The sequence below is a fragment of the Microcebus murinus genome, chromosome 14 (assembly GCF_040939455.1).
Source record: "Microcebus murinus isolate Inina chromosome 14, M.murinus_Inina_mat1.0, whole genome shotgun sequence".
Lineage (NCBI taxonomy): Eukaryota > Metazoa > Chordata > Mammalia > Primates > Cheirogaleidae > Microcebus > Microcebus murinus.
This window is the reverse complement of record NC_134117.1, coordinates 65,641,324-65,661,220: the sequence shown is the minus strand read 5'-3', so window position 1 is coordinate 65,661,220 and position 19,897 is coordinate 65,641,324. Positions and strand designations below refer to the sequence as shown.

Here is a 19,897-nt window from a genome sequence, read left to right as displayed (position 1 = left end):
CATGGTGGCGCATGCCTATAGTCCCAGCTACTCGGGAGGCTGAGGCAGGAGGATTGCTTGAGCCCAGGAGTTTGAGGTTGCTGTGAGCTAGGCTGACGCCACGGCACTCACTCAGCCTGGGTAACAAAGTGAGACTCTGTCTCAAAAAAAAAAAAAAAAAAATCAATCCAGGAGAAACAAATTCTTTATCTAATGTACACTGTACATCATATAATGAATCAAGTTTTATTCTTTGCTTTTGCTACAAAGAATCTTAGAAACAATTTTTTTCCATTACTTTAGGGATTATAAGGGGCCATATTATCTTTCCATTATTTCCTTATCCCTGTTTGATCATTTGTATTGTTAAGGTATTCCAACATGACTTCAAAGCTCTTGTGGAATGAGATAAGTGAAAAGGAAAGAATTAATTATAATAACTGCCACTGGGTACATACTATAAACCAGACACTGCTCCAGGCACGTTTAACCCTGGAGCAGTGAGAGAACATTGAAAGAAAGGTATTATTAACTATGTTTGCGGATAGTAAACTGAAGTAGAGGTGAGTTAAATAAATTATCTAAGCTTGCAAAGTTAATTTGTGCCAGGCCAAGGTTTGGAACCCAGGTTTAAATGGCTACAGAGCTACATTACACATAAGGTCTGGTCAAATTAAAGACTATCCTATACTTCAAAAAAGAAAAGACCTCTAGCAATGTACACTGTGTTGTTCTGTTTCTAATATTACTTGTGGAATTTTTAAAATTTCAACCTATTACATAAACAAAAGAAGACAAATCACTTGGCACTAATTTTATACATTATCATTTAGAAAAACTATAAACTTTAACAAAGTTGACAGTTAATCATTCACAAATGAGACCAGAAAAATCACACAACTTAAAGTCCAAATATCGGATATAAATATAATATTTATATTTATGATAAGCTAATGAAAAGATTTAAGCCAAAAAGAAAGAATTAGATATACTACTCAAATTAGTATCACATGTAACCTGAAGTGTTTTTTGAAGCCCCTAAAAACCAGACAAAAACATTTGCAGGGGCACAGGGAAATTACAATTCAAAATTACTCAGAGGATAGCAAATGAAATCTAAGTTAGAATAGTACTCACCTGCTCAAGTCACTTTTTCCACGGTGATGATAGTGGTCAGGATGGCTGAGGTGGTAATGTTCCTGTCCACTCCACCTCTGGGGTGGCCTTTTCCAAAATCCTTCCTGAGACTGACGAACATTTCTATCTGGTCGGTCAAAGCGGTTCATATTGTCACACTCCACTAGACAGATTCAAAAGCAGAAGACTATAAACATGTACACACGCCACAAAAGTTAACTATTTATAGCTTGATAATTAAATGCTGCTGAATACAAAAAAGTTATATTCTAAAAATATTCTAAAATAGCCATTTATACCAGCTAATCACAAAATCAAGATTTCCAAAAGAAGAATTTACTAGTTCTTTTGGTAAAATTGAACTTTATATTATTCAAACTGAAGCAAATTATAATACCTTTATATCACAGTCATTTAACTGCCACACTGTTTTAAAACAAGCAAATTGTCCTTGAAATCAACATTATACATTTTAAACACCAGTAATCACTTTGGGGTGGTTTTCACCGCTATCACAAGTTGGCTCTGATTTCAGAATGAAAAGGACAAGAAAAGGTTGGTTTCTTTAAGCCTAGTAGAAATTCATTCCTAAAAATAAATGCCACAATTAATTTTTACTGATTTCAAGAAGCACTAATTAACTTTTCATCACAAACAAATCACATTTTTAAAATTAAGCTCACATTTTTAGAAAATTAAGACGCTTCAATCTGCCTGCAGTAAGAGCTTGTTCAAAAAGTCTAAATGCTACTGAAAACAAAGCCAGTACTTTGCAGCAACAAATAGTACACTCCCTTAAATCCAAATACCACAAAAACACGAAAGGAATCTCTTTGAAACATCCCAAGCTTCCTCACTTACCCAAATACGTTTTCCTCACATATCTTAGCACTCACTAAGAGAGTTACTTTGTACAAGGGAGACATTGTGTTACCGGCTGCCTACTCAGACATAGTTGCACACAAGGCACTGCCGAACAGGCCTTCCTTCCTGCTCCACTCCCAGCCCTCCCTGTGGGAAGCAAGCCCAGTTTGCCCTGTGACTCCATCTTCATTCAGTGCTTACATAGCTACTGACTTAGGACTGTTACTAAAAATATAACTAAACACTAACTGTAGCCACAGAACAGGAAAGATTTCTCTAGTCATAAGAAAGCTGACTTTCTTTCATAAGAAAGAAAATTTCATAAGAAAGTTCTCTACCTAAGAAAGTTTAAGTCTTGCATGTTCAGGATCCCTTGTGATAAAAAGCTTTAAAAATCAACATAATCCCCAATTAAAAAAAAAACCCACTTATTTAAATTACTGTTTCACTGAACCAAAAACTTGAATTTGAAACATGATGAGTATTTTGTTACAGTCTACAAGATGAAAACAAACTTTGCCATTTCAAAAAGAGACGTAGTTGAAGTGTAGATGTTCAATTTTCATATACACAGGACTCATTTTAATCTATTTCCTCTAAAAGTATAACAATTTATAAGTAAAATGTTTTTGAAAGAACATTGAAATTTTTGTTCACATTCACTAGAGGAGTCAATGGGAAGAATATATACATTTTAAAATTTTAAAAAAATTTTTTTAACTATTCAAAAGAAGCTTTCCATTTGAAATTACTTCAAAACAACTTCTGTCATCTTATTGAGATAAACTAAGATTTTCTTAAAGTTCACTTATAGAAAACTAAACAGAAGTAGAAAATGAGATTGTAAAAGAAAAAGAAATTTTAAAAAAACCTTAAAAAAGTTTAAAGCTGTTTTTAGTTTAGGGCCTTTAGCAACATCATTTATGAATTCACACCGTATTATACTTACAGATTCAGTTAAGACCTGTATTTCCACATAGCATTAAATTTTACTTTAGTTTAAGCAACTCTGTATAGCTAAGGGCTAATCTATATCCACTTTTAAATTTTCTGAACTCATATTTTTCCTTAATACAGGCAGAAGAAACTCCACTCACTCCCAAAGCAAGAAATGTTGAAAAAAAGCACTTTATATGTTCTTAGAATGATTAGCAACACTGTGCATACAGAGTAAGAAGCAATAAGCAAATCAGGGTGAACAGGCCAGAAATGAGTTAAATATTGTGGGCAATTACAATGATGCTACTTTTATGTTTGCTAAAGGTTGTTGGTTCCACATACAGACTCCAAATAGAAGGATCGTTAACTGAAACTTGAACTCAAACATGGGCTTAATGGCAAAAAAGCACTGGAAATAAACATTCACCATGACCTCAAAAGCATATTAATTCTTAAAGTTAAACTTCTTCACAATAGGAAAAACCCTTTAATGTTGGTTTTAAGACCTGATCTCCTTCTGAGCTGAGATCCATAGCCACCTACAATCTAAGGTCTAAATAGGACTGGGAGACATTTGCAGAGGAATTTAGAATGGTTTTAGAAATTGATACTCCAGGACTCCCAGATCTACACCAACTAGTTCATACATTAGAAGGAACCCCATATACAAATCATAGAACAGAAAAAGCACAATGTAAAGAATCTTAAGGTGGCTTAAGACCCATGATTGACTGCACAGAAAACTAGAGGGGTTAAAAAACGACTTTCATAGGCTGTCAACAAAGGTCTTTCCTGTACACAGAGATTGGGCTCTGATCAGTCCCATAAGACAAGAAAAGCTAAATCCCTTGCAGACATCAGGGACAGACTTGTACCTCTAGATAGCATTTAGGAGAAAATTTTGAAACATGTGGGCTCATCTTTCCTCCTTTCTGTAAAAGTCTTTTAGGCAAAAATAGGCCTCATCACCAGACCTCAAATGCTTTAACATTTGGCAAGAGCCTTTAAAAAAGGCACAAAAAGACTCAGAATAAAGTGATGGCCTTCACATAAAACAACTAGATGCTTCCACCCCAGTCAATTAAACACTGGAGTAGGGAGTCTATTAATACACTTATAGATACTGTAAATGGAAAGGATATTGAGAACACAATTGTAGGCATGTGATAAGAAACAAAGGAGAAAAATCAAGTGGGTGATCAACAAAAGTGTTCTGAAGGGGAAGTCAAGCCCCCAATTTCCTGACTTACCCTTAACCACTTCAGTATAGTGCTCACTGAACACGAAACCTTGCCCACAGCCAGCGCTCATAGTCTGCACGATAGTTTGTGCTGTGCATTGATGACAAATCCGTTTTGCTCTTATGTGATGAGGAAAGCTTTAAAGTACTGAAAGCTTGTTTTACTTTACAGGTAGCTTTACTTGTAATGTAAATCCGAATAGGTAACACATACATATATGTTTTTATTACGTTATTTTTATTTTTATTTTTTTGAGACAGAGTCTTGCTTTGTTGCCCAGACTAGAGTGAGTGTCATGGTATCAGCCTAGCTCACAGCAACCTCAAACTCCTAGGCTCAAGCAATCCTTCTGCCTCAGCCTCCCAAGTAGCTGGGACTACAGGCATGCAACACCATGCCCAGCTAATTTTTTCTATATATATTAGTTGGCAATTAATTTCTTTCTATTTATAGTAGAGACAGGGTCTCGCTCTTGCTCAGGCTGGTTCTGAACTCCTGACCTGGAGCAATCCGCCCGCCTCGGCCTCCCAGAGTGCTAGGATTACAGGCATGAGCCACCGCACCCGGCCTATTACGTTATTTTTAAATATTCACAATTTTATTTTGATAAATGAAAAATTAGAAAAGTCATATCACGGCTGTCAGCTAAAGTCGACACTCAGCTATGCACCTTCACATCATGGCTGTTGGCTAAAGTCGCTGTGTGTGTTCATCTGTGGCTATCAACTACAGTCGACTCTCATACTAAAGTGGTTAACTCAAAGATTAATTTTTCTAAATATTAAAGGACAATCTTGCAAGTGTTTTATTGATACAAGCACTATGATATCAACTTTAAACTCCAAAACTATTATATAACCTCACCGAGTCAGGGTCACCAAACACTCAGGTGTGGATTTCTTTGTTAGGGCTCAGAAAGTCTGGCATCTTGGCATGATGAGTCTGAACTGAAGGAAACTAGAAAGGCCCCCGAAGCAAAGTCTCTCTGACTTTCTTCTGTTCTCTTGTCTCCCACCCCTTTCTAACCCGAAGCCAGTCATAGAAACCAGAATTCCTCTTCCCCAAGGTGGGTCATAGAAATGAGAAACCCTCTCCCCCAAAGCAAGCCATAAAACCTAGAAAGGTCACACTTGCTCTCTCTTCTCCCTTCTTTCTTGAAGACCGCCATTCCAGACAGGTTCTGCCCCATACCTGGAGGCCATTCTTCATTGACCTAAACATAATAATAGATATTTTTCCCTGGATCTTAGAATCTTCATTTCTGAAGGTTCCTGTGTCACATATAATTTTGATTAAATAAATTTGTTATGCTTTTCTCTCATTAACCTGTCTTTTGTTATAGGAGCATCAGCTGTGACCCTTATGATAAGTAAGGAAAAGTATCACACCTTTCTGCCTCTACATCTCTAATTATTCTCAGATAGTCCCCAAACTGTCCTAGCCCACAACTATCCAAGAAACATTTGACCAACATTTTCTTCTCTTTTGTACTACTACATATGCTACTTAATAGGGAGAGTTACTATACAAATGCAATTGCCAGATAAATACTCTCCTCATAGCATCTTCCATGAAAACTGTGAACACTGCCCTGTTTACAATGAGGACATAGCAAATTTTGACAAATCAAACCCAAACTGAAGATCTCAATGAGGTGCCAGTTTTCTTTTCTTTTTTTTTTTTTTTTTTTGAGACAGAGTCTCACTTTGTTGTCCAGGCTAGAGTGAGTGCCGTGGCGTCAGCCTAGCTCACAGCAACCTCAAACTCCTGGGCTCGAGTGATCCTTCTGCCTCAGCCTCCCGAGTAGCTGGGACTACAGGCATGTGCCACTATGCCCGGCTAATTTTTTATATATATATATCAGTTGGCCAATTAATTTCTTTCTGTTTATAGTAGAGACAGGGTCTCGCTCTTGCTCAGGCTGGTTTTGAACTCCTGACCTTGAGCAATCCGCCCGCCTCAGCCTCCCAAGAGCTAGGATTACAGGCGTGAGCCACAGCGCCCGGCCAGGTGCCAGTTTTCTTGTGGGAAAAAATTCCACTGATATCAGCACAATTAGTGGAGCTGAGGCTCAGAGTGACCAATCCAAATCTCTACCCAAATTTGCATAATATTATCAAAAACCAGAAGTAAAAAGGACTAAAACCAATAGTTAAAAGCAGGGGTCCTTTAAACTTTTTAAACAAGGGGCCAATTTACTGTCCCTCAGATGGTTGGAAAGTGTGCACTCTGGGCCCAGGACAAGTCGGCTGCTAAGCAGGACAGGCAGCCGCGGCAAAAAACACCTGGCAGGCAGGATAAATGTCCTAGGCGAGTAGCATGTGGCCCTCGGGCCATAGTTTGAGGATGCCTGGTCAGAAGTACAGAAGACTCCTTAAAGCCCCACCAGTCCTTATAACATTCCTATCCTCTCAGCCAAAAAATACAATGGGTGGGTATAGTCATTAGGGACCTATGAGCTATAAAAAGAATAATCATTCCCCACTTTCCTATAGTGGCAAAACTAAATTCTATTTTATCTTTAGTGCCTCCAGAGGCTACATGTTTTAAATTCATGTTCTACTTTCTTTAGTGTTCCTTTAGCTCGAAATAGCCAATAGTTGTTTATCTTTTCCTAGGAAAACTCTATAATACTGGGAACATGGGATGGTTCCCAGGAGTTCCCTCCTACTTTTCACAAGTCCCCAAATGAGACTTCAAAGATTTAAAATTTCCCTGTAATTCTACTTTATCTAATATATGGATAACTTTCTGTTGTGCACTAAAGGTAGGCTCTAAGACGATTGCATTTCTACTTACTGTTTTAGATCAGAAAGGGTATAAAGTTTCCAAAGAGAAGTTACTATAATTCTGTCAAAGTAAAATACGTTTTCTAAAATGTGATTTATTCCAAGAAGGTAAATCCTCGCTCCCTATTACCAGCCCTAAAAATTCCCATTAAATTTCTTAGATCATCAAGGTTCATTATTTTCCCTCCTATAATTTTCCAGTGTTTTCCTCTGTGTTCTACAATATTTTCCACTTGATCTTCCAGGCCACTAATTCAGATTTCAACAGCAGCTATACGTTCTGCCATCTACTGAATTGTTCTGTTGAGAAATCTCCTTTTCTAGCTTCAGAAAGCACTGTGCTCCAACTGAATCTCCCTAACCACTCTCAGTATTATCTCTTTAGGTCACTCTAATCCTGGGAGTTCAGTTATATTCCCTGTTCTTCCTGAGTATTGGTTTTGATTTTTCTTTCTCAGCACTGGAACTCAGCTCTGGTTGCTGGAGTATCCCAAATAACAGCAGAACGACAACAAGGTACAACATTCTTTACTCCTACGATAGAATGGATAGTGTCCTCAGCTCTTCACCATCTCTTTTAACATAATTATACATCCAATGTGGTCTGTCACGTACAGAGCCTCTCACTGTGAACAGACTATATTTGTCAATCCCAATGATGTTAGGCTTGGCCATGTGACTTTCTTTAGCCAAAAGAATGTAGTTAGAAGTAACAATGTGCTGGTTCCAAGCCAAGACTTTAAGAGCCATAATATGCATGTTTCTGCTCACCCTGTTGCACCTCTGCCATGTGTCATGAGAACAACCTGCCCCAGCAGTCCTGGTCTCAAAACGAAGAAACATGGAGTAGACCTGAACACAATCCCACAGACTGAGCTGTCCCCAGCTAATCCACAGATGTATAAATGAGAAAAATAAATGTTTATTTTGAAAGCACCTGAGATCTTGAGATTGATTATTACACAGCATTCCAGCAGGAAAAAAATAAAAACAAATATGAGCTGGTAGTATAGCAGCACGCAGGCTCCTAACATCCCAATGAAGCACTAGGATAAACACCTCCTCTCTCTGAAACAGCCTTGCATTTTTCTAGCACCATGGATAAAAAAGACTCCACTCACCCTTATAGTTTATCCCTAGCCCTGGGAAGCCTAGGAGCCCAGGCAAGTGCTGACTCACAGTAAATCCTCACATCTCTGGAGCATTCCTCTCCCCCAGGAGGATCTCATTTCAACACTTGCCCCAAGGGCTGTCTTATGCTGGTCTCTGGTTCTCAACCAGTTCTTAAGATGGAAAATTCTACAAATGGTAAGTCATTAGGGACAAGAGAACCCAAGCCCCTCTTGCATATGGATTATCTAATGTGCCATCCCAGTAGTTAATAAGATCCAGAGAGGAAGATAGACTAGAATTGTTAGTAAAAAGAACAGAATGAACCATACAGAAGGTCACCATTTTCCCAGAATTGATCTTTTAAAAATATTTATCAAATTAGTATACTGTTTCAAAAATCAAATAAGTTTCTCTAAATATATTTCTTAAAATCAAAATAATTCAAAGTGAGGAAATACTGGGCATGTACACAGGAAAAAAAAAGGAAAATCTCATCTACCACTTATAAATATAGGATGTTATTAGATCATACAGAATCATATCTAAGACCTATAAAATCATGTTTGAAACATTTAAGTTAATTTGCAAATGAACTTATTTTCTATCACTTAAGATTAATTCTTAGTCTGAAAGATTCTACTGAGATTAAGAAGTCTTCAAGTAAAAAATATCAAATTGGCTTTAGTGAAGTACCCCAAGTATATTCCTCTGGAGGTTCAATATTATCCCAACTTACCATTTTCAAGAGGTGCATCCTCAGGCAGATCCACATCAAGCATAAGGTCATCATCCTCAAGGTCACATGATTCAAGATTATTCAGAATATCCTGTTAACAAAAGCAGTAAAAAAATACTATAACCTAGCCCAAAGGATACGTATAACCATTAGTTTTTTAAGATATCACCACAAGATATCTTGGATTTACTCTGTTTGCCCTATAAGAATAAAGCAGACCTTTAAAATTTTAAGCATAATAAAAATAAATTCAATTGGTTTATTTAATTAAGCTTTTTGTAACATCCTTCTTCTAGTCATCCTCCCTCCTAACATCCCTCCCCAGTAGATTTTTATTTTCATGTTTAAAAAACTTACACAGTGTTCACTAACGTGCCAAATATTGTTCTAACCACTTTAAAAATATTAATTTATTTATTTAATCTTCAAAATAACTCTATGAGTTAGTGACTAATTCCATCCTCATATTATCAAACTATTGCAGAGAACCTAAATACCTGGCCAAAATAGGATGTAAACACAGGAGGTCTAGCTCCTGAGCCCATGCTTTTAACAACTTCTATGATAACATAAATAATCAAAAAGAGTGAAGAATCACCCAAAATTTATTCATATTTGGTATGAGAGTTTATATTTTATTATTCCAAGGAGAATGGAACCCTTATATAAAATAATGAAATAAGCCTGTAATGATGTGAGTGTTCCATTTCCTTTCTTGTGCCAAACTCTCACTCCTACTACCATCAGCACCCTACCAGCTCTTTGGTTTGATTTAATTTGTTGGGTGTTTTTCCTGTGATAGGACTAGACTACTCTAACTGGCATAAACAGTCCCTGTTGGGTTTTATCTGCAACCTTAACAGCTATCATCTCTCCTTAGAAAAGCAGTATTTTGTTTTCAAAGATGGTTGTTCTCAAATGTAAATAACTGATTCATCAAAAACTAAGATTAAGGTAATGAATTCAGTTTGACCTATAGCCCACTGGTGGATCCTTACAATCTAAGAACTGATCCAATATTATAAGACATTCCCTTAGTATATATAAGAAAATGATCATATGTCCACACATTTTTAAATAACTGAGAGATCATAACCAAGAAAAAACTCATCTAGGATAGGAATATCTATTTTATTATAGATAATATGAATAAAATTAAAACTGTTTCCTATGTCAGGTATTCCATTCAAATACTGCCAATTTTGTGTTGTTGGGTTCTCCAAAACCCAACCAGAGTTTTAAAAACAGAGATTTAAAAAAATCTCTGGATAATTATTTAACCTTGGCACAAGAAAGAGAAATTTCTCAGAATCTCTTCCCATCATGGAGACATTTGCTTTCCTTAATATACAGTCTTTAAAAAAAATTATTGTGGGTACATAATAGTTCTTATATCATTATGGGGCATATATGATGTTTTGATACAAGTGTAGAATGTGAATTAACCAAATCAGGGTAATTGGGGTATCTATCACTTCAGGCATTTATCATTTCTTTGTGTTAATAAGAACATCCTAATTTCACTCCTTTAGGTATTTTAAAGTATACCCTAACTTATTGCTGATAAGTTAGAATATACTTTGCTATGCTATCTATATAGTTTTAATATATAGAAAAAAGATGAACACAGGAAAAAAATTAGCAAAGTGTATAATGACAACTCACAAGTATAAATAAATGGTCAATAAATATGATGCAGGAAAGAAAGCTAACACCCATGTTGATTTATCATAAATTAGAAGAATATAGTACTCATCTGTACTGCAAATAGGAATAGATTCAATACACATGTTCTGGAGGCCGATTTATCAAAATTTCACTAGAGCTTTTCTTAAAAAGATGATTTTTTTCCTTCTTAAGAATTTTTTTTCTAGTGATGTTCAAACTATCTTCTTAAGAATTTATTCCTTAGAAACAGTCAGACAAATGAACCAAATGTATGTGTAAATAGCATTCACAACGCACTTGCAAAATTGTTCAGAATGGAAAAAAGTAGAAACAGCCTAAAGGTTCAACAATAGAAAAATAGTCAAACAGAAAGTATAGCACAGTCATGCAATGGAATGCTCTGTTGTTCTTTAAAAAGATAATATAGACTTATAAACATGGAAAGATGTTAACTGGGGAGAAAAAGTTTTTTCTAATCCTTTGCTCTCAAAAATATGCTACAATAAACCCCATAAACCAAAAACAAAAAGAAATAAAAATGGATCTAACTATGTATCAAGCTGATGCCATAACACTAGAAATTACTTCAAGGAGGAGAAAAAATTTGTAAATTTTTTGGTAATTATATTATCGGTGGTAGTACTGGAATTATTATTTTGAAATGGTGTGCATACATGAATATAAATGAAATATTGTATTGATATTTGTTAAAAAATGGATTCTTATCTTAGAAAAAAAAGGAGAATAGATATAAGAACAATGAAATTAAGTAATAACTCTGTTTCTGAATTTGAGTGTGAAGTATCAATATAAAAACAAAATGTTTTTCATCTTAAAAGAGAAGTACATTCCTTCCACAGAAAAGGACTGGATGTTCATAACAACAACAAAAAGCAGGTCTCCAAAACTGCATGTACAAAATTATCTATTTTATGAAAAAAACAATGTATAATTTTCAACATTAAAAAAAGCTAAAAGGAAACCAAAACACAGATTAACTCTATTTTAGAATTATGTGATGTTCTTCTTCTTTTTCTCTATTAGAGTACCTATGTTTTCTCATTTTCTGCAATAAGCATTATGACTTAGGTAATTTTACCAAAAAAATTATATCCTCTATAAAAACATTTGGCAATTTGTTTGTGTGTATCTGAAATTGTGTGAAACAAGATGGTATTGCATGCCGAAGGCCAGATGTGACAACTAAGGCTACAACAAAGAATCAAAGGCAGGCTGGGCACCCTCTAATCTAGCTCACACCTGTAATCTAGCACTCTGGGAGCCCAAGGTGGGAGGATCACTCAAGGCTGTTCGAAAACAGCCTGAGCAAGAGCGAGACCCCGACTCTCTAAAAATAGAAAGAAATTAATTGGCCAACTAAAAATATAGAGAAAAAATTAGCTGGGCATGGTGGTGCATGCCTGTAGTCCCAGCTACTCAGGAGGCTGAGGCAGTAGAATTGCTTGAGCCCAGGAGTTTGAGGTTGCTGTGAACTAGGCTGATGCCACAGCACTCTAGCCAGGGCAACAGAGTGAGACTTCTGTCTCAAAGAAAAAAAAAAAAAAAAAAAAAAAGAATCAAAGGCAGAATGACCTGGTATTCTAAACCCAGAGCAAGGCTTGCTGAGAGACACTGAATCAGAAAAAGGAACACTGACAAAAAGGTGCCAAACTTTCAATAACTAACTAAACTCTACATTTGTTTCATGTAGTTTTCTGTACCTTTCAGTTCATAATGAAGTGTTGTTGTTGTTTTAAAAAGTGATGGAATAAGGCCGGGTGTGGTGGCTCACGCCTGTAATCCTAGCACTCTGGGAGGCCGAGGCGGGCGGATTGCTCAAGGTCAGGAGTTCAAAACCAGCCTGAGATAGACCCCGTCTCTACCATAAAAATAGAAAGAAATTAATTGGCCAACAAATATATATATATATATAAAAATCAGCCGGGCATGGTGGCTTGTGCCTGTAGTCCCAGCTACTCGGGAGGCTGAGGCAGGAGGATCGCTTGAGCCCAGGAGTTTGAGGTTGCTGTGAGCTAGGCTGACGCCACGGCACTCACTCTAGCCTAGGCAAGAAAGCGAGACTCTGTCTCAAAAAAAAAAAAAAAAAAGTGATGGAATAACTTTATCACTTCGAGAAGTTACTAAGAAAGGCCAGTATAAAAGAAAGGGGAACACAGAAGGAAGAACACAAAGTGGATGGGGCGGGGGGGGGGGGGGGGGAGCCATCTATATATATCAATAAATTATTACATATGATGTTTTAGAAACTTCACACAGAAAGATGCTCTGTAAAATGGAGGAAGTGGAAGCAGATTACATATATATATACACAATATGACAACACCTTTAATGCTGAAAAACACATTTAAATATCTGGAAGGTGACAAATCAAAGGATTGTTATAATCTTCTAATATAAGAGATAATACATGATTATGCTCTTTATATTCTTTTTAATTTTTCTATAATAAGGACATGGTAGCTTTATAATAAGTAAAATTTGGGGTTAGATACTGTCTACCTCCTCTGGCATCAGCAGGGAAATTCAAATCGCACAAACCCAGCCTGAATGTGGGACCCCCTCAACCTGGCCCATCCCCTATTCACAATAAAAACCAGAGCCACCCTCCTTTCCTTTCATACAAGCCACTCTGCACCAGCTTCAGTGACCGCACTGCTCTCCCCAGAAAGACTCATTTTGTGAATAATAAACCTTTTCAAACACTCTTGGTACATACACAGCACCATCTGTCTTGGCATCTAACCAATTTGGGGGAGGGGGTTGATCGTGCTCCTCCACGTAGCAACCACAAGACATACTCTCAACAATTTCACAAATATAAATATCGATATATGCAACGTACTATTCTGGGTACAAAATATACCCAGGCAAACAAGACTAAAGAGTTTTAAGAAGTGATAAATTAAGATTTGCATTAGAGAAATATTATTCTGGCTTCAATGTAGAGAATGGATTGAAGTGGGACAGGGAAACCAGTTGTGTGGCTATTACAGAATCCATGTGACATATAAAGGTGGCCTGATTTTAATCTATGTCAGTAAGAATGAAGAATAAGCAGTTCTGAGACCTATGAGGAGTTAGAATCTATAGGGTCAAATTAACTGAGAATAAGCAACGAGCCATGGATTTGCCTCCCTTAGTTCCTGGCTCAAGAAACAGATGCATGATGCTTATTAACTGAAAGCATAAATAAAATGAAGGCCAAGCTAAATATAGCTGGAAAAAATAAAATACAACAATAAAACAAGGATGGAAGCAAAAACAAAAAAAGGAGGGACAGGTATGAGAGAAGATAAAAAAATTAATATATAGTTTTGGAGCCTTATAATTTAGATATGCCTGCTCCTTTTTTTTTTTATGCCTCCTAATCTTTTTTTTTTTTTTCCTTTTTAGAGGCAGGGTCTTGCTATGTTTCCCAGGCTGGCCTTGAACTCCTGAGCTCAAGCAATCCTCCAACCTTAGCCTCATTAGCAGCTGGGACCATAGATGAGAAGCTGGGACCACAGGCAAGAAGCTGGAACTACAAGCATGCACCACCATGCTGGGCTGTCTCCTGCATCTTTGACAAGACATGTCCTGCAGATAACTGAATATAGGGGTCTGGAGGTGAACAAAGAGATTTGAGGTATGGGAGTCATTACCAAATAAATGACAACTAGAAGATACTCAATAATGAGTGTGACAAGAGAGACACTGCACAGGAAGATGACTGGATTCTAATATCTGACTCAATTTTTCTCCTGTTCATCTTTAAAGAAGGTCTATGTTTCTCCAATATCAGATTTTGAGAAGAGTTACATCAGAGATATTTTTAAGCCTTATAGTAAGGGTCCAGGCAAAGAAAGAAGGAAAAATTAATTACTATAATTTTTCTTCCACCAGCTTAAAACTCATCTGCACAAGGTAAGAACTACATTATCACAGGAAGAAAGGAAGCTATGTAGTGTGGAGATTGGTTAACATGGGAAAGAGTTTCTGTTTCGTGTTTACTGTGGCAGCCTCTTTCTCTAACTGGCAGTCCTGCACTTGCTGGGCTCCAACATCCACATACACCTTTTAGTTAGCAGACCTTCTAACGCAATCATTAGCTGAGAGTATGACAATGAAAACCTAAATCTATATATTCTCTGGCTTCCAGAGGCTTTCCATAACACACAGTGGAATTAAAACTCTGAATGAGCACATTATTAGCAGAATTACCACAGAACTTCCTTGGACTCTAAGAACGCTTTTCCATTTAAGTAAACCATAAGATAGTGGGTCAGTGCTACCTTCACATGTTTCTCCTTCACTATAAGTTGGAGAAAGCCTAAATGCTTTTGATAAATGAACAACACCATCGTTCATTTGTTAGTTTGTTTTAATTATCATACTGTAGAATTAATTTGGGGGGGTGTACAGTTTCTAAATTTTAAATCGTATATAGATTTGTCTAAACACCAACATTATAATGATGCAAAACCATTACTTTACCCAAAAAAATTCTCTCAGACCAGCCTGAGCAAGAGCAAGACCCCATCTCTACTAAAAAAAAAAACAAAACAAAAAAAAAACAAAGAAATTAACCGACAACTCAAAATAAATATAGAAAAAATTAGCCCGGCATGGTGGTGCATGCTTGTAGTCCCAGCTACTTTGAAGGCTGAGGCAGGAGGATCACCTGAGCCCAGGAGTTTGAGGTTGCTGTGAGCTAGGCTGACACCACAGCACTCTCACCCGGGCAACACAGCGAGACTCTGTCAAAAAAAGAAAAGGGAAAGGGAAAGGGAAAGGGAAAGGGAAAGGGAAAGGGAAAGGGAAAGGGAAAGGGAAAAAGGGAAAGGGAAAGGGAAAGGGAAAGGGAAAGGGAAAGGGAAAGGGAAAGGGAAAGGGAAAGGGAAAGAAGGAAGGAAGGAAGGAAGGAAGGAAGGAAGGAAGGAAGGAAGGAAGGAAGGAAGGAAGGAAGGAAGGAAGGAAGGAAGGAAGGAAGGAAGGAAGGAAGAAAGAAAGAAAGAAAGAAAGAAAGAAAGAAAGAAAGAAAGAAAGAAAGAAAGAAAGAAAGAAAGAAAGAAAGAAAAGAAAGACAAGAAAGATAAGACAAGAAAGATAAGACAAGAAAGATAAGACAAGAAAGACAGAAATAAAGAAAGTCATATAAATGAAATCATGAATTATGAGTAACCTTTTGAGAGTGACTTCTTTCACTCAGCATAAAGCCTTTAACGTTCATCTAAGTTACTGAATATATCAATAATTAGTTTCTTGTTACTGCTGAGGAGTGTTCCACTACATGGATGTACTATTTTGTGTATCCATTTACTCACTGAGGGACATTTTGATTTTTTCCAGTTTTTACCTATTATAAATGAAGTTACTATGAAGATTCACGTACAAGTTTTAGTGTGGAATATAAGCTCGCATTTCCCTAGGGCAAATACCTACAAGTAGGATTGCTGGGTGATATAGTGAGTGTACGTTTACTTCCTAAGAAACTGCTAGGGTCATTCTTCAGAGTTGCTATAAATTCCAACAGCAATGAATGAGACTTTTAGTTGTTCCACACCCTCATCAGCTCTTAGCATTGTTAGTTATCTTTATTTCAGCTATTCCAATAGGTATGCACTGGGTTTCAGAATGGCCTGAATTTGCTAATGATGCTGAACATACTTTCATGAGCTTATGTGCCATTCTTATATTCTTTTTGGTGACATGTCTATTCAAGTCCCTTATACATTTTTTTTTTTTTTTTTTTTTTTTTTTTGAGACAGAGTCTCGCTTTGTTGCCCAGGCTAGAGTGAGTGCCGTGGCGTCAGCCTAGCTCACAGCAACCTCAAACTCCTGGGCTCAAGTGATCCTTCTGCCTCAGCCTCCCGGGTAGCTGGGACTATAGGCATGCGCCACCATGCCCGGCTAATTTTTTTATATATATATCAGTTGGCCAATTAATTTCTTTCTATTTATAGTAGAGACGGGGTCTCGCTCTTGCTCAGGCTGGTTTTGAACTCCTGACCTTGAGCAATCCGCCCGCCTCGGCCTCCCAAGAGCTAGGATTACAGGCGTGAGCCACAGCGCCCGGCCCCTTATACATTTTTTATTTACGTTTTCTACTTGGTATATACTTTTAAGCATAAATTCTAATAACTCTTCACCTAACTCTCAGGTCACAAAAATTTTCTTTTATATATTTTCTTCTAAAAGTTTTACAGTTTCCCACTTTACAATTACACCTAAGGTCTATCTTAGAATAATCTTTGTATAATGTGAAATTTTATTCAAGGTTCTTTTTGTGTGTTTTTTAATGTATGAATGGTTAATGGTTCCAAAAGCATTTATGGAAAGATTCCTCCACTGAACTACTTTAGATCAAAAGTCTATCTTTACATAGGTTCATTTCTTTTCTGTAGTTTCTACTATGTTCCAATGATGTAGCTGATTGTCCTTTGGCCAATAATGCAGTGTCCTGAGTGCTGTAGCTTTAAAATGGGGCGCTGGAACTCTTCCAGCTTTGTTCTGCTTTTTCAAAATTGTTTTTAACTATTCTACTTCGCCCTTCCATATAAATTTTAGAATCAGCTTATCTATGCCTACAAAAACATCCTACTGGAATTTTGATTGGTATTGCATTAAATAGATAAATCACTTTGAAGTGGAATGATGTCTTCACTACATTGAGTCTTTCAATCTAAACACCACATGATTATATTTATCTAGGTCATCTTATTTTATATTTATCTATTAATAAATCTTCTTTAATTTCTCTCATCAGCTCCTTATACTCTTCAGTATATCCTAAATAGACCTTCTTACATTTACACCTAAGTATTTTTATAAATATATTTAATATTATTTTAATAATTCCAGTTTGTAACTAGTCATTATGTAGAGAAATAAGAAGCATTTTTGTGTGTTGATTTTGTACCTTGAATGAATGCTAAACTCAATTATGATTAACAGTTATAGGAATATTCTTATAGAATCCTTAGGATTTTCTAGGTAAACTATAATGTCATCTGAAAATAAAAATGCCTTTTATTTCTATCTCCTGCCTCACTACATTGGCTAATCTTCATGCACTATACTGAGTAAGAGTGGTGAGTGTGGATAACTTTGCATTGTTCCCAAGTTTAGGACAAAAACATTTAATCTTTCCTCATTAAGTTTAATATTTGCTGTAGGTTTTTGTGGGGTCTTTTGTCTGTTAAAGGTTTTTCTTCTACTAGTTCCTTTTGTGTTTTTTCTTTCCCTCACTCTCTCCTTCCATTTCTACTCCTCCTGATTTTTGGCTCCTGGCATGCAAAGAAAACTTTGCACAAAACACCAAGTAATCACAAGCTAAAGTAATTGAGACTTCATAGACCACACATGACAAGTAGATAGACTTTACAAAATAGTTTAGAAGAGACACTAAAAAACAAATAGCTACAGCTTACAGCAAGTAACAAAAACCCAAAGGAGGGAGAAGAACATGATCTCCAGTGCTGACAAGTCATAATATTCAAAATGTCCAATTTTCAAAAAAAAGTAAGGGGTATCCAACGAAAGTATCACCATTTACAGAAAAAATAATAATAATAATTAAAACAATCCCTGAAAAAGTCCATGTATTGAACTTACTAAAGATCTTAAATCTTTATTTTGATAAAGATTTCTATTTATTAAAAATGTTCAAAGAGCTAAAGAAAAGCATAAATAAGGGTGCCTTGCCAAGTATAGAATTATCAGTAAAGTGAAAGGACTAAAAAAACCAAGAACAGAAATTCTGGAAGTAAAAAAGTAGAGTAATTCAGTGAAAAACTCACTAAAACTTCTGAGTATATATCCAAAAGAACGGAAAGCATGATGAGATATTTGCACATATACATTCACCGTAGCAGCATTCACCCTACTCAAGAGGTAGGAACAACCTAAAAGCCCACCAATTGATCAATGGATAAGGAAAATGTATTATATACACACAATGGAATATTAGCCTTAAAAAAAGGATGAATCTTATGCTAAGTGAAATAAGCCAGTCAGAAAATGTCAAATACTGTATGAGTCTATTGATACCAGGTACCTAAAGAAATCGAACTCATAGCAACAGAAAGTAAAATGGTAGTTACCAGAGCTTGGGGGAATGAGAGGAAAGAGAATTATTGTTCATTAGGTATAAAATTTCAGGTATGTCTGGTGAGTTTGATCACTTTAATAAAAAAAATAAAATAAAATAAAATAAAATAAAATAAAATAAAATAAAATAAAATAAAATAAAATAAAATAAAATAAAATAAAATAAAATTTCAGGTATGGAAAATGAAAAAGTTCTGGAGATCTACCACACAACAACGTGAATATATTTAAGGTTAGTTAAGTATACACCAAAAGAATGGTTAAGATGATAAATTTTATGGAATTTTTTGTAACAATTAAAAATTTAGAAAGTGAACAACGGACAACTCTTAAGAATTAAAGAATTAAATTATAAAGATGTAACTTGTGGTAAGCATTTCTTACAAGTTATTTCATTTGGTCCCCAAAAGAAAAAAATAATAAAACAATAACCTCACCAGAGAGTTTCAACAGCAGATTTGAGCAGGGAGAAGAGAGAATGAACATGGACCAAACAAAATTATTCAGGCTGAGGAGAAGAAAGGAAGAAGAATGAAAAAAAATTAACAGGGCCTAACAGACTTTGGGGTCACAATCAAGCACACAGCATATGATACATGAACAGAATCTCAGAAGGAAAAGAGAATGAGAAAGGGGCAGAAAGAATATTCAAAGAAAAATGGCCAAAAAATTACCAAACTTGTAAAAAGACATGTATCTGCACATTCAAGAAGCTCAACAAATTACAAGGACAAATGCAGACACACAGAGACACATCATATTGAAATGTTCAAAGCTCAAAGACAAAGTGAAAATATTGAAAGCAGCAAGATAGAAGCAGTATGTCATATGCAGAAGAACCACAATAAGATTAACTGCTGAGTTATCATCAGAAAGCATGGAGACCAGAAGACAGTGAGATGACATTTTTAAAGTGCAGAAAGAAAAAAACCTGTCAACCATTGGCAAAAGCATGAAGCTGGATCATGACCTCACACCATATACAAAAAGGCAAAATGGATCAATGACCTGAAGGTAAGAACTAAAACCATAAAAGTCTTATAAGAAAACATAAGAATAGGCCGGGCATGGTGGCTCACACCTGTAATCCTAGCACTCTGGAAGGCTGAGGCAGGAGGATTACTCAAGGTCAGGAGTTCAAAATCAGCCTGAGCGAGACCCCGTCTCTTCTAAAAATAGAAAGAAATTAATTGGCCAATTAAAAAAATATATATAGAAAAAATTAGCCAGGCATGGTGGCGGATGCCTGTAGTCCCAGCTACTCGGGAGGCTGAGGCAGAAGGATTGCTTGAGCCCAGAAGTTTGAGGTTGCTGTGGGCTAG

At 36.2% G+C, this 19,897-nt stretch overlaps 1 protein-coding gene across 12 annotated transcripts in view; it reads right to left on the bottom strand.

Annotated features, from left to right (window-relative positions):
• Positions 1-19,897, bottom strand: part of CCSER2 (coiled-coil serine rich protein 2) — a 174,370-nt gene that overhangs the window by 82,044 nt on the left and 72,429 nt on the right. For 8 of the 12 annotated variants that reach the window (XM_076010188.1, XM_012764693.2, XM_012764692.2 and 5 more), the window contains 2 exons: positions 8,799-8,889; positions 1,117-1,279 (listed from right to left, as the gene is read on the bottom strand). In XM_076010188.1, the coding sequence (XP_075866303.1) occupies positions 1,117-1,279; positions 8,799-8,889 (254 nt within the window). Of the gene's footprint in view, positions 1-1,116; positions 1,280-1,977; positions 2,121-8,798; positions 8,890-19,897 lie in introns of those variants that run through there. The other 4 variants (XM_076010190.1, XM_076010191.1, XM_012764701.2 and 1 more) reach the window with 3 other exon arrangements.